This window comes from Desmodus rotundus, chromosome 10, assembly GCF_022682495.2.
Source record: "Desmodus rotundus isolate HL8 chromosome 10, HLdesRot8A.1, whole genome shotgun sequence".
NCBI lineage: Eukaryota > Metazoa > Chordata > Mammalia > Chiroptera > Phyllostomidae > Desmodus > Desmodus rotundus.
The window spans coordinates 22,344,170-22,359,377 of NC_071396.1; the positions used below are offsets into that span (position 1 = coordinate 22,344,170).

The 15,208-nt window shown below is 51.7% G+C and overlaps 1 protein-coding gene across 1 annotated transcript in view; it reads right to left on the bottom strand.

Moving 5' to 3' along the window:
• Positions 1-5,138, bottom strand: part of TRIM67 (tripartite motif containing 67) — a 41,407-nt gene extending 36,269 nt beyond the window's left edge. Inside the window, exon 1 of the mRNA XM_053912546.1 lies at positions 4,000-5,138. Within this exon, the coding sequence (XP_053768521.1) occupies positions 4,000-5,040 (1,041 nt within the window). The 5' untranslated portion in view covers positions 5,041-5,138. The remainder of the gene's footprint in view (positions 1-3,999) is intronic.
• Positions 5,139-15,208: the final 10,070 nt, after the last annotated feature.

Sequence of the window (15,208 nt, forward strand, 5' to 3'; positions counted from 1 at the left end):
AATGCTGGATCCACTGTCTGCACCTAGCGGGCGTTGTCGACATGCTGTGACTTGTCACACTAGGGAGGAGACGTGACCCACACTGACCCTTTCCCTTGGGCTTCAGGAAAATTAGAATTCCATAACCCACAGGCAATCAGGAGAAAAGCACTTCCCCCTCGGACCTGTCTTTCACAGCCCACCCTCTTTTCACACCACAGCTTCTTCGAAACAATTGATCCTTTCCCGGGAAACCAGCTAAAAATATGTTTAGCTAAGACCTGGAGTTTTTACACTGTTTTTCAAAGGTGATAATCAACTTTGGTCTAAAACAGATTTTGGTCTTGCCGCGTGTCTCTTCACCCGCGAGTCGCTAACTGGATGGCGAGCCCAGGGCGGGCTGGGGAGGAAGACAAGCAAGACTCCGAGGAAGGCTCCTGCAGGCTCCAGGAGGTTGGGGAAGGGCTCCTGGCTGATTCTCATTCCAGGTACACACCTGCCTTTTCACGGCTTTCTGGGTCTTTGGACCAGAGCGACCACAAAAATCCCAGGACGTTTTACTAAAGAACTTAAACTGCCACAGTGGGAGCATGAAACTATTCCACTCCATCTGTCACAGGTAGCCCCTCCCAGGTCACCAGGGTGCTTTAGATGCCTGCCCACAAAGCAACACGGACCCCCTCCGGGCCCTCCTCTGTCTTCCCTTTTGCTCTCCAGCCCCTGGTTGAGAAGGCTCCTAGGCGGCCCTCAGTAATTCCCCTTCCTGCAGAAAAACACACCTGCTGAAGGAGAACGGCAGAATGGCTGTTCATTCTTGGAAACAGCCTTTCACAAAAGCACTACCTCATAATATTCCTTCTGGACTTAGGATGTCTCGGTTCCCTGAAGTGGTGGCACTAAATGCAAAATCGAGACGCTAGATTCTGCAGGCAGTTCCCTCCCCAATCTGCAGGGGATACATTCCGAGACCCCCAGTGGGGGCCTAAACCTTAAATAGTCCTGAACCCTACATATACTTTTCCCCCTATATATGCATACCTATGATTAAGTTTAATTATAAGTTAGGCACCATTAGAAATGAACAATAACTCATAATAAAAATACAATCATAACGATACACTGTGATAAAAGTTATGTGAATGTGGAATTATTCGGCAGAATACGGGTGACCCGAACACAAGCATTGTGATGCCCCAGCGGTGGACGTGATACCCTAAGTGCAGCCGATGGACGAAGGGATGATTCACAGCCCAGCTGACATGGAGCAGGAAGGTGAGAGATGTCCTCCTGCTACTCAGAATGGCGTGAAATTTTAAACTCATGAATTATTTATTTCGGGAATTTTCGTTTCATATTTACAGACAGCAGTTGACCGGGGGGTGACTGAAACCTCAGGGAATGACACTGTGGACAAGGCGGGGACACTGTGGTGGCATTTCCCAGATTACTGTCCCATTCTACAGAGCAATGTCCCATGGGCTCTCTTTACTTCCTCACCAACTTCCATTGTCGGATGAAGACAGAAATGCTGTAAAACAGCTGCGAACACCAAGTCAAGGATGACCCGTGACTTTCCCTGCATGACCTTGGTTCTTGAAACTGTAACTCATTATCCAGCCCACTTTCTCTTGTAAGAGGCTGAATCTCTCTTAGGGTTGCAAGCTTGTCTCAACTTATTTCCGTTCCCACTCTTCACTGAGTCTAAAGATTTAGCTGACAACATCCTGAGTAACTTCTAGCCTCCTCAGCTGTGAAAATTTAACAGGTCATGAAATCTGAGCCCGTACTTCTGGCCTCGGCACTGGATCGCAGCCTCTTGGCAAAAGATTTCATTTGGAAAATGTCTTTTTGCTTGAAAAAAAAAAACCCACCCAAATAAGCAATGCGGCTACAACCACTGTGAAGCAATTTGCAACAAAATGTCATAGAATGATAACTAACCCAAGGCATACATTCCCATTTCCTGGAAGCTATTTTAGGACTCAGCATAAACAATGTCAGAAGTTATCAGTGCATTTTCCCCAGGAAACCAAGTCACTGAGGTCAAATAAGCACTCTTTGCCGCGCCCTGTAGCTTTCTGCAGGTCTACTGGTTTTAAGTGAAAGAATGCGAAAAATAACATGTATTCGTTACTGTGGATCAGGTCCGGTGGTAGAGACTAAACGTACAGTGTTACATTTACTCCTTACAACAACGATCTGAGTTAGACGTTATTATCCAGTGGGTTTTAAACTGTGCCTAGAGCTCATAGCGAGTGAATACAAGCTCTGAGATCTGGACCCAGGTCTGTGTAACTGTACAGCAGGGTTTCTCAGCAGAGATGCTATTGACATCTGGGGCTAGATAGTTGTTTGGGGGAAGTTTCCTGTGCACTGTGAGATGTTTGGCAGCCTCCCTGGCCTCTGCTCACTACATTCCAGTAGTACCCCCTGAATGTGACAACCCAAAGTGTTTCCAGACATTGCCAAATGTTCTGGAAGGGGAGTGAAATTGTCCCCAAATGAGAACCATAGCTCAGGAATGAGGGATCCGACTGCAGATGGCCCGTCTGCCCTAAGATGCAAACTTCCCTCTCCAAGGCAGATTTCTAAAATCTTCCTCATTTTTCCTTTCCTGATGGTTTATTTGAACATGTTAAATTACGATGATAACATGCATGTTGTAGCAGATGAAATTATGTAGTAACTATGTATGATAAATCCAGTACTTATCCCTTCTTCTCCTCTCGTCTATACTCCCCGTCTTGTCCATTTCTGGTTGGTTCCGGGAGATAGTTGTGGCGAATCACTCTATTTTCCCGTTTCTTTCCTCAACCAGAACATGCATTTCCTGCTGGGCGATTTGGAGACCTCCTGCCTCTTTAAGGCATGAGAAGTATACTGGAAAGAGGGCACTAAAATGATAAACGTCCACATTTGCGGACGGGGTTGGGGACCTTGAATGAGGGACTCTAACTCTGTCAGGCCCGACTCACTGACCTCACTGGCCAGTGAGTCCCCTTGTACAGCTCAGCGTTCAGATGAGCAATGAAGTGAATGTTCCTTAGAAGAACTGCCCCCGCTCTTGCCCTGCGGCCATACCAAGCGCCTGACCTGATTGGCAGCCACGAGTGAGCTGCAGCCAGTAGCATTTAGAGGCTGTTTCATTTCTGCTTGGGAGGTGGCCCCCCAGGCAGGTCCCTGGGGAGGAAGGCTCGTGCAATCTGCAGATGAAAGTGTGCGTCGCTCGGTTACAAAGAGCTTGCTCTCCCGCTACACCCCACTCCCACTTCGACTGCGGCACAGTCCTCAGAGGGGAAGGTCTCTGGGGGAAAATGATGCTCCTTCTTCAAAGAGCACATGCCCCTGTTCGCAGACAATGTGCTTGAGGAATTACACCTCCCCTCTAGGCTGGGAAGCGTTTGGCGGGTAGGAAGTGCTGGAGACTAGCTGAGAGAGTAGGACATTTTCCGCTCTGGAAACTGATGGGAGTTGTGCTCTGGAGGAAAGAGTGTAGCCCTTCACCAAGGGCTGGGATCAAATCCCTCCTGCCTCCAGAGAAGATGATCCAAGCGCAAAGGCATCAGGACACTTTCCTGCGGGCAGGTAGTAACACTTGACTTAAAAAATAAAACAACTTTTGCGGGGGAGGGAGGGGCCCTGGATGCCTTCCATCTGGAGAGGTCATCAAGGTAACTAATTAGCCAACTTCAGATGCGAGAGAGCCCTGCTTCTGCATTCTGGGTGCCTTTCGTGCAGAATCATAAAAGCGCGGGGGTGGGGGGGCGCAGAGGTGCCCGCTACGTCGTCTTCCTATGCCCTTGCCGTCTCCAACACCCAGCTCCGAGTACCTGGGGCTCATGTAAGTGTTTGCCAAGTGACGGATGAGGGAACGAGTGAACGAACGAACGAACGAACGAGGCAATCGCTGCTCGGTCCTGCGGCCGACCTTCTCCGTCAGTTCTCCAGGGACGAGGCCAAGAACGCCTCTCCGGGACGCCCCCTCCCCCCCCCCCCGGCCCCTGCCCCGCGGGCGCTCACCTTGTGCTGCTTCCACACGGCCCCCAGCGGCTTCACCTCGTGCTGGCCGTGCCGGCCCTCCTCCAGACACAGGTAGCACACGGGGGCTCGGCAGCTCCCACAGTACATGCTGTAATTCTCCATTTCGTGCTCGGGGCACGTGGGGGACTTGCGGGTGGCGCCGCCCCCAGTCGCCCCGGTGCCCGCGCCCCCCGGACTCTTGCAGCCGCCGCCTCCGCTGGGGGCGCCCTGGGCTGCTCCCGGGGACGCAGAGGCGGCCTCAGCGGGTGCGGGCGGCGGCGGCGGCTGCACCAGGCGATGCTTAGCGAAGGGTCCCCGGGACGGATGGCACTTGAGCTGGCAGGCAGCGCAGTAGAGCACGTCGCACTGCTCGCAGAGCGTGGCGGCCGGCTCCGGCGGGGTGCGGTCGCACAACTGGCAGATGGCCACGGCCGGGACCGCGGGCGCCCCCTGAGCCGTCCCGCGGCCCTGCTGGTACCGATGCACGATGGCCTCCAGGAGCCGGTTGCGCTGGAAGCCGCGCAGGCCGCGGTGGTCCAGGGAGGCGCTGCGGTGGCACTGCGGGCACGTGATGGAGCTGGAGGACGAGGACAGCGAGGAGCAGGCGGCACCCCGGGCCGCGGCGGCCGAGGAGCCGGGCGGCGCAGGCACCATGGGCAGCACGCGCACCCCGTTGGGGGACTTGAGGCTGGGCGTGTAGGAGCCATAACCGCTGTCCGTCTCACTGTACAGGCTCAGCTTGTCCGCGTGGTCCCCGCCACCTCCCGCACCCCCGCCCAGGCCGCTGGCTGCGCTGCCCGCCCCGCCGCTGCAGGCCGGGCCAGCCGCGGCGTCGTGGTCCAGAGGGGGCGCGGCGGCGGCGCCCGCCGGCAGCCCCGAGCCCCGCGAGTGCAGGAGCGGCTGGGGCAAGTGCTGCTCGCCGTCCGGGGTCTGCACTGCGATGGTCCGAGCGCAGGGCAGGCAGACGTTGTGGGAACAGGGCAAGATGATGGGCTCCCGGAACAGGGAGCCGCACACTGGGCACTTCAGCTCCTCCTCCATCGCGGCGCGGGCAGGACGAGCTGCTCAGGTCCCGGGGTGGAATGAATGGCCCAAGCTCCGGGGACGGGCGGAGGGGAACCAGCCTGGTTCGCTCCGGTGACACTGGAGGCGGGAGCATCACACAGGCATGACTGCTGCACAGCTCGGGGGCACGCCCCTCTCTCTGTTCTGGGGCCACCGCCCTAAGACGACGGGGAGCAAGGGAAGGGAGGGGTCCTCACCTCGAGCCAGCGAGGCCCCTGCACCAGCGGCTTCCCCCTGCGGCCAGAGTCCGGGCCCGGTCGGCTGCCCCGGCGGTGGCCTGGGAGGCACTCTAGGTGATGAATCAGCACTGGCGCCAGCGGCGGCTGCAGCGCGCGTGTCCTCTCCGCATCAGGAGCAGCGGCCGGGCTGCCGGTCGCTGGCTTTCCTGCTCCAAGCCCTCGGCTCCAATGAGCAGCTGCCCAGGGACCTCTTTTTGCCCCTGCCCCGCCCCCAGCCGGGGCGGTCTGTAGGTGAGAAGGCGGGGGAGCAGGCCTCTTGGCAGTGGGGCTGCGATCAGCACCACGAACCGGCGGACAGCGCCCGGGAGCCCCAGCTGCAGCCTCGACTGCCCGCGCGCGGACTGGGGGGCCGCCGACCTGCCAGGTGGGTCGCTGAGCCGGCGCCTCTCTCCGCGGGGCCCCGCTGGCCAGGAGACCTCCGTTCACCTCCCTTCCTGGCGGCTGCCGGTGCGGGCCAAATTCGCCCTGCGCTTCCCCCCAGGAAAGACCCGCTTCTCTGGTTCTCTGCTGCCGCTCCGGCGGCGCCTCTGACCTTGGCCGCACCGCGCTGCAGCCGGCGGGCGGAGGAGGAACGTCTGGTCGGCCCGGGGATCCCCTCCCCGCCTCCCTCTCGCCGCGGCAGCTTCCTCCCCGCGCGGCGCGCAGAGCGGTTGTAATTTCCAGAGCAGAGAGTGGCGGGGGTGGGGGAGGCGTCAGCTCGGCGAATTGGGGCTCTCCTCTTGCTGCCGGGGAAGTCGAGGGGCAATTTTAAGGGCTTTGCAGAGAGGATCATCGTTAATAACAGTCTATTATTGGGACGGAGATCGCATCTCGAATTAGTACAACGCCCCGCCCCGCCTCGCCCCTGCCATCGTCTGCCCTGCCCACTCCCGCGCCCCCTCCCACCACCATAAAGGGTAATAACGGGGACCCCAAAAGCCAGTTGTTTACAAATGGGTAGGGCGCATGGTTGGACAGTCGCTCCCTAAATCTGTGACAGAGCAAAAGATGCAAGTCACAAGATGTCGGACGCCCGAAGTCAGGGGGCGAGGTTTTATTGTACACGAACCACAAGCCATTTTGTCTCCGTTTCGCACCGAAGGGCGCATCCGCCGCGGCGTCCGTCGTCTTTGCAGACGGAGTGAGGACACCCGATAGGATTTGTAACATTCGACCCCCCCCCGCCCCCGGCGAGACGCGACCACGCGCCCCTTCAGGCCCCCGGGCCCTGGAAACCGCGCGCCCCCCGGGCCACCCCCACCCTGCTGCGGGCCCCGCGGGGCGCGGCGGGCGGCAAGTCGCTGAGCGGGGAGGTTAGTTTTATGAATGGAAAACATCTCGTTCCGCGACGCCAGCCGGAGCGGCGGGAACAGCCTCCCACCCGCGCGCAGCCCTGGCTGCTTCCCCGCGCCGCTGTTCTCTCTCCGCCGCCGCGGGAAGGGCGCGTGCAGAGGGGCGAGGGCGCGGCGGGCGGGGACGGGCAGAAGGAGGGCTCGCCGCGCAGCCGGCTCTGCCCACGGAGTCTCAGGCTGGCCCGAAACAGACACACATTAGGAACCGTTTGTTTAAAAACGACAGGAATATCGAAGTCACGCCTCCCCCTCTCCTCCGGGTCTCCATGACTCCGAACAAAGACAGGACAGGCGCGGTGCGCGAGGCCAGCGAGCTCAGCTTCTGCGGGCCGCCGGGGGAGGGAGCGGCGCCGGCTGGCGGGTCACCGCAGGACAGAGCTGCAGCCCCGGTGCAAGCCCGCTGCCCAGGGGACAGGGATGACCCAGAGAGAGGCCACTGCGAGGAGGTCGTGGCCCTGCACTCGTGACAGCTGTCCGTGTGGCCCAGAACTCCGGAAGCTAGGACTGCGGGTGGGAACCTCGGGTCCTTTCCTGAGCAGTCACCCCACCCCAGGACCTTGCTTATGCATTCTAGCCCCCGACCCTGCCCTCTGCTAAGGGAATACTAGAATACTGGTGTGAGAACTGAACGCAGCAGATACTGGCTGCATAGCCTACTTCCTGCTTGAAAACCCCGTGTCTCTTCTGTTCACACTGGTGTGTGCTAAGCTGGAAGAGCAGACCAACTTCGTGCCAGATGGAGCAGCAAGAGTTAAGGGACCTGGCTCTGCTTCCCCTCAGCAACGGGAAGCTCTCCGCAGTTATTTAACCAACCGGGCATCAGTGTCCCCAGGTGGAAGATGGCGACCCCCTTGTCCTCAGTTGCCTTCTATAGATAAAGCCACCACGCGCTGGATCCTGCCTGTGTCTACACTTTGATGAGCCCCCCTCCCCCCAGGAAGGTCGCTACATGTCCCATCAGAGATGCTGGGGCACAGGTGTAGGTAGGTCTGTGACTGAATGCACTTAAAGATGCATTTCTTGTGGTTCTACCAGCCTCATCACTGACCCCAGCCCAGCCCAGCCTCCTGCTGTCTACAGAAAAGTTATAATCTCTTGTGGTCCTACTGGGAACAGGCCTGCCACCAACCAGTCATACACCTGAGACTGCTCTGCTTTGCCATCTCCAGGCCGAGGTAAATGGCTTCGGGGGGGGGGGGGGGGAAGTGAGGCGCCCACCAGGAGGGTTGAATCTTTCCACCCTCTGGAGGGTTGCAGATGGACCTGCAATTTCAGCAGCTCTCTTCCTGCGGATGAGCACGATTTTGCTTCCCACGGAGGAGTCGTAGAATACTTCATAATTGCACCCCTTTGTATCTCTTACGTTCGCTCCATCCCCACCACCCCAATTTCAAGATGGAAATCAGCTTAGGCTTGGACGGCCCTGTTGCTGAGACACTGCTCACGAGGGGGGGTGGCACCCCACAGCTGCTCTGTGTGAGCTGAGATTACACAGCCAGTCCCAGTACCTCGCTGTGTATAACCGTAGTTATTAAGAGTGGTCAACACCATCCACAAAAAGTCCCTCTTCCTGTCCCAACTGTGCCAGGAACCATGGGTATGAAGAAAAGTCATTTTATTTCTCCGATCCTTAGTTTTTCCTACTATAAAATACAGCGATAGAATTCACCCAGAAGTCTCTCTATATTCGTTTTTAAGAATGATTTATCCCACTGAATAAAAATGACTGTCATGAAGAAATTAGATCTCAAGATTTGATTTTCACATATTCATTTTTTGAGTCTCTATTATATTATTAAAGGCTGGGCCATGCAGAGAGTGAGGCAAGTAATAATACTTATATCCTTACATGGGTGGCGTGGGGGGGGAGAGCAAACTCTCATGTCTCTTCTGATAAGGGCACTGATTCCACTCATGGGGGCTCCATCCTCATGACCTAATTACCTCGTGGCACTACCACACTGGGAGTTGGGGTATATAAATTTGGGGGGAGCATAAACATTTAGCCATAGTACATTGTGAAATTACGTTCTCATAGTAGCCGATTCAGTCCTCACAGCCACCCTGAGAAGTACACATCAGCACATTTCCTCAGTTCTACGATGCACATCATTTTCCATTTTAGTGTGGAAATCAGGAAGTATTTCGATTGCAATTGACGCATACTTCTCTTCCCACCCTTCCCTTGAAAATTTCTTATTAAATCCATGGGGTATCTTACAATCACTTAGAATCATGGGACTATTTTATTATTTCCATTTTACAGACATGGAAACTGAGATGGGGAAATTCAAGGTCTTGCAACTTGTCATGGTGGACCTAGAACTGGTCTGACTTCAAGTTCAAAGCATTTGTCTTTAAGCCACAGTTGCCAATAGGGTCCTCCCTCCCAGCTTTGAGTGGATAGCAGAGGGGAGCTCTGGCATGCAGGCTTGCCACTCTCTGTCCTCAGCCAGGGCCACTGAACGTGTAATCCTCTCTGCCTTCCCAGGCTGCCCTCACCCTCCAGGTTAGGCACATCTCTGATATGTTCCCGGGAGCACCTCTCTGGTCCCTGTGCAGCCCTAGCATCACCTGTCATTTTCATGTAGGCATCTTCCTCTTCTAGACAATGTGCTCCTCAAGGACTGGGACCGTTCTGTCTTGTTCCCCACGCTGTGCTTCCTCGGCCACTGCCTGGCTCTTCCTAAGTTATCCATCTTTGTGGCCCGATGCTACTGCTGTAGCTTCAAGAATATCCATCCCCATAACCTTCCCTGAAAAGCCTAGCTCTTGTGGAAATACTTTTCTTTCCTGTAGAAGATATCAATAGGTCCACCAGGAAATTTTCTTTTTAATGATCATGTTCAAATAGGTTTTTCTGTTTTTTCTGTTTTTGTGTGTATGTCTTTTCCCCTTAATAGCCTTTACTTACTCGATCTTCTTCGTCTTTAACCTCATTACCTCTACTTGGTTTTCTTGCCCTTGGTTATTTTCATCTCTATGCTAAACTGCTCACGGATCGCAGAAAGATGGCTTCATTTTCAATTTCTGGTTGTGAACATAAGGGCCATACTAGTCATCCCCATGTTCCATGGCCCTTTCCCTATTACAAGAGCAGCATTTGGACACATCTGAAGGGCACATTGGTAATTGACCCTCCACATGCCCTGTCATCGGGCAGAGAAGAATGCTGTCTGGGTTCCTTCGAGCTACAAGATGGTTTTATGCTCAAGGGTCCCCCAAACACTCCAGAGGCAGGATGATGTTACCTCTCCTCCCCAAAGAGCACGAATAAGTTAAATAATTCAATCCAGACTCCATAGCAAGTTATAAGTTAAAAAATCAATCTGCTTTGCTCTTTGAATTTCATGTGAAATAGAATGCAATTTAAAGCTTTTTCAGCTGCAAAATAAATGCTGTGATCTCAAGCATAAGAATCTCTGAGACAAAATTTTAAATGAAAGCTTGTGATATTTTTAAGTTACTTTTGTTTGTTTTTACAGTGTAAGAGGATCTAGTAAATTTAGTAAAATCTATAGCATAGACACCATATGGTCTAAAGTAGCTTGCATTTAACTTAGAAGAAAGTGGCTACATGCACCACTATGCACAGCACAAACCGAAGCTCCTTTGTGGCCAAGTTAATGAGGAATAATTATCATTAGCGACACAAAGTATCCTCTCCAGGGCATGCAATTGGCTTATTCTCCAGAAGACATATTCTATAGAGGAATCTTTTTTTTTAATTTATTTTTAGACAGAGGGGAAGGGAAGGAAAAACACATCAATGTGTTGTTGCTTTTCGTGCACCCCTACTGGAGACCTGGCCTGCAACCCAGGCATGTGCCCTGACTGGGAATTGAACCAGTGACCCTTATGGTTCGCAGGCCAGCACTCAATCCACTGAGCCACACCAGCCAGGGATCTAGAGGGTTCTTAAAATCCAGCCACTTTCCCCTTCAAACATCCTTGTTTGGTACTTCGCAATCTTCTGTTTTAACTTTTGAATACCAAATAATGAGCACCCCTTCTCTAATTCTGAGGTGACTCTCCTTTCTAGATGAGGAGACCGGGCCTTGAAAAGCCTGCTCAGCTCTCATTGTCTCCTTTGCAGGCAAAAGGGTTTAGAATCAAATCTCAGCTGAAACAAATTGATTCCAATTTACAGGACTCTTCCTATATACCCAGGGCATCTTTGTAATGCATGGAAACTAACATTGTTAGCACAAGAGCAGTTTGGGCTTCCAATATTCCCCATGGTTACAAATCTCAGCCATGAGAGTTGTAATAGGAACTGCAGTTACATGTGGGTTTTCAGCTGCATGGGAGGTCGGCCTCCTGACCCCCTAGATGTCCTTGACATTTTCATGGTATCCTTTCATGTATTACGATCTAGTTTGCTCTTTACAGCAACATGGACTAGCCTGGGAGATGGTGAACGTGGAGGATGGGCCTTGACCCACCGGGTAGGTTCTCACCAGCTGTGCTAACACAACTTGATCCCAAATGTAGGCACAACTGTTCATTCCAAGGGCGGGCGACTGATCAGGCTGGGCCAATCAGAATCTTTCCTTCCTGGGATGTAGAATCGGAACCCAGACAAAGAATCTGGATGGGACTTTCACACTGAAGCCGAGGAGCTGTTGAAGTCTTAGAGAACAAAGTAGAAATGCAGAACCTGCATTTCTGAGAGTCCCTCAGCCTTGCAAGATTCTAAGACTCAGTTACACCCCTGTCTTTGGATTCCATAAAACACCCCTCTACCCTTGTGATATTTTGATACTTACTTTCCCTTCAGAAAAGATAAGGGCTCCGCAAAGAGTTCAGCAAGGTGAGATTGGGTTGACCCACCTGCCTATTGAAGTGTTTACGATAATGACCTCGTTTCGTTGGATGCTTTAGGCATCTGTCTGCATGTTAGAATTTTTCTGCTCTCAACTTGTTTCTGAAGGACCCTGGCCTTGATTATTCACTGGTTTTGCTCTTTTCATTCTCAGATGTTGTTTTCTACCCATAGCTTGACCTCTTCAGTCTGTTAAGCTTCCCCTCCCTCTTTGTTTTCGCTCTCACTGCCAACGCCAATGGGCCCTGACTTCCCTTGGTTGGACTCCCTGCTTCCTCTCTGTGACCACCGCAGGAGCCACGGCTCCACCATGTCCTTACTCTCCCCACTCAGTATTCTTCTAGACAAAAAGCCAATGGGAGGTGAGAATATACTTGGTAGTGCCTAAAAGTACAGCAGCTTCCCGTATGAAAACAAAGGGCAAACTCCTAAGGTGTGTAAACTGTAAGGGGCCGCACCTGGGACAACCAGCTGGTTACTTGGTGGGAACAAGGGAGATCAGAGAAGCAGTTGTGGAAGATGGTGTGGAAGAGCTTTCAGACTCTGGCAGCTCTACTGCCCATCTCTCCTGCAAGGGTCTACCAGCGAAGGCAAGGACCTCATGGGCTCCAGGCAGAGCACCTTCTCTGTGCTCTGTGCAAAGTGTGGACGACCACTGGCTACATCCCATTCACTAGCCCACATCATTACTTTAGGACAGGGAATTCGCTCATGCTTGAGTGGACTATAGTTTCTTTCTTTCTTTTTTTAATGATGTTATTTATTTATTTTTAGAGAGAGGGGAAAGGGAGGAGAAAGAGAGGGAGAGAAACATCGATGTGTGGTTGCCTCTTGCACGCCCCCAGCTGGGAACCTGGCCCACAAACCAGATGTGCGCCCTGACTGGGAATCAAACCAGTGACCCTTTGCTTCATAAGCCAGCACTCAATTCACTGAGCCACACCAGCCAGGGCTGGACTAGAGTTTTGTAACATCAATCATATTTGACTTATTTCTACTTAAGGATCCCTCAGGTTTTGGTAGAAATTTGACAAAGTTCCTGGGTCCTGGGGCAGCATGGAGGCTTGGAGTCTGCACTGTGGAGCTGGACTTCGTGGGATAGAATCCTGGCTGTACTTGGAAAAATTTGGAAAGATGTTCAGCCTCTCAGAGACTTGGGTTTTTCAGCTGTGAAAGGAAGGTAATAACAATATATACCTCAAAGAGTTGAGACTGAAAAAACACATAGACACCATTAAGAAAAGCGGGTGGCATACAGTGCCCGACAGGCATCAGGTCGTATCATTCACTTACTTTTCTGCACCCCCCCAACATATGTCATATCATTGATTCTCAGTACATAGTGGGGAAGGAATGAACTTCAGGGAGACCACTTGGGCTGGAGGGGAGGACTGTGTTTGAGAAGAGTACCCTGCGTGAGTGAGAAGGGGAGACGAAAGAGTCATCAGAACCGACCTATCAGGAAATGGGTGAAATCCTACAAAAAATACAGTGTCTGCTCCCGAGGAGCTGGGTGTCTAAGGCAGATATCGCAGTCAGAGCCAAGAAAACACAGAAGCCTGAACCTGCTAAAAATAGAGAACAAGCATTTTTTTTTAAAACAAAAGAAAAAGAGAGACTTTAAAATATGTATACTATGTGTAACTTAAGGGTCAAGGGCATTGATTTTTTTTTCAATCAAAGTAGTATTTATTTCCATTTTTTGATTTATTTATTGATTATGCTATTACAGTTGTCCCATTTCCACCCCTTCACTCAACTCCATCCTGCCCACCCGCTCCCTCCCACATTCCCCCCCTATAGTTCATGTCCATGGGTCATACTTATAAGTTCTTTGGCTTCTACATTTCCTACACTATTCTTACCCTCCCCCTGTCTATTTTCCACCTATCATTTATGCTATTTATTCTCTGTACCTTTCCCCCCTGTCTCCCCCTCCCAATCCCCTATTGATAACCCTCCATGTGATCTCCATTTCTGTGGTTCTGTTCCTGTTCTAGTTGTTTGCTTAGTTTTCTTTTGTTTTGGTTTTAGGTGTGGTTGTTAATAACTGTGAGTTTGCTGTCATTTTTACTGTTCATATTTTTTATCTTCTTTTTCTTAGATAAGTCCCTTTAACATTTCATATAATAATGGCTTGGTGATGATGAACTCCTTGAACTTGACCTTATCTGAGAAGCACTTTATCAAGGGCATTGATTTTAAAGCTTTTAGCGAAACAATGCTAAATAATTTCCTTATATGTCATAATTGACTAATACTTGCATATCTTTTATAAATAGGTAACTGGGTAATATTTTGATGTATGAATCAAAACAGTTTCGATACATTTTCAATAGTTCTCAATACGATGCTTCTCTTGCACATTGATGTTTCTCTCTCTCTCCCTTCCCCTCTCTGTAAAAAATAAATCAAAAATATTATTTTAAATCATAGTTTTAGAAGACTATAAGATCAGTTTGAATCAGTTTTTCCTGCCTCCAGAAAAAAACAAAAACCAGCCAAACAAAACTCCACTTAAGAGAAGAGAAAATAGAAAGGAAACTAGAGAGCTGAGGTATTGGTACGACACTAGAGAGGCCTCATGAGCCCCTGTTTCTGGAATGACCCTGTGGGAAGGGCTAAGGGACACCAGACACTGCATGCGAGTCAGGGGGCCTGAGAGCAGAGGGAATCGGAACCTTTATTTCTGCGAGAACAGTGAAAAGCCACACACTTCATGCAGGGCCGCAGTGGGTAAAAAGGCAGGAGGACTGAACTGACTCTCTGCTGTGTCCAGACAGACAGCCCAGCTGGGTCTTTGCACTCCCCACATGTGTTCCAGGCACACCAAAATGTTTGCGTGTTTGTGGGCAGGCATGTCGTGACTCAGACTAAGAGAAGACTGGCGAACCTAAAGCAGCTTTGCAGTCAGAATCTACGAGAACTGAAGGACAGAAAGCAGACCGGAAACCAGATGTCTCAGCTGATGACGAAGTGAGTGAGGATGATGGCATGTAAGTCGAGAGTCCTAGTCCCCTTACACAGACATGCAGTCTCGTGACGAGCCCTCCGGAGCTCAAGCTAATCCCAGGGAACAGAGGAGGAGAGCGGAAGGTTTCCCTGGAAATGCCTAAGAGGACACTTAATGGAGATAAAATATTTCCACCGCCCAGCAGCATGGTGGCTGACCCAGAAACTCAATTCACTCACAGAGGCAATAGAAAAGTTACCTTTCTCGTTCCCCAAAGTCTTTGGAATGAGATTCATATCCGATTCATATCCTTCCTTGATCAATCATTGCAACAACCCCGGAAACTGAAATGGTGACCACGCCACTGTGTAGATGAGGAGGGAAGGGGTGGAAAACTTGAAGCAAGTGCTCCAGCCTGCTTGAGTGGTGGGACTGAGATGGAACCCGCACTTTCTGATTTCCTATCATCGCCTATTTGACAACGTTTGCATAGCTGTTATGTGCCAGGCACCCTTAGCGAAGGAGACAGATATAATTCCTAACTTCACAGACCTTCCCGGCCAAGTGGAGGAGACAGAAATTTTAAATGTGTCGTAAATAGCATCTGGGAGCACGCTTGCCCCTGGAGATGTGGGTATTTGGTTCAGATTGGTGGCTGCACATCATTTGAAAGCCCCGATCCCTTCATTAGTTTTTAAAATTCACAGTGGGCTGACACCGTGTCACCTCTGCCTGTGGCCATCTGCCACAACACGCCATTTCTGTTCCTGACTCAGGTCCGGTTGTCTTGTCAGCT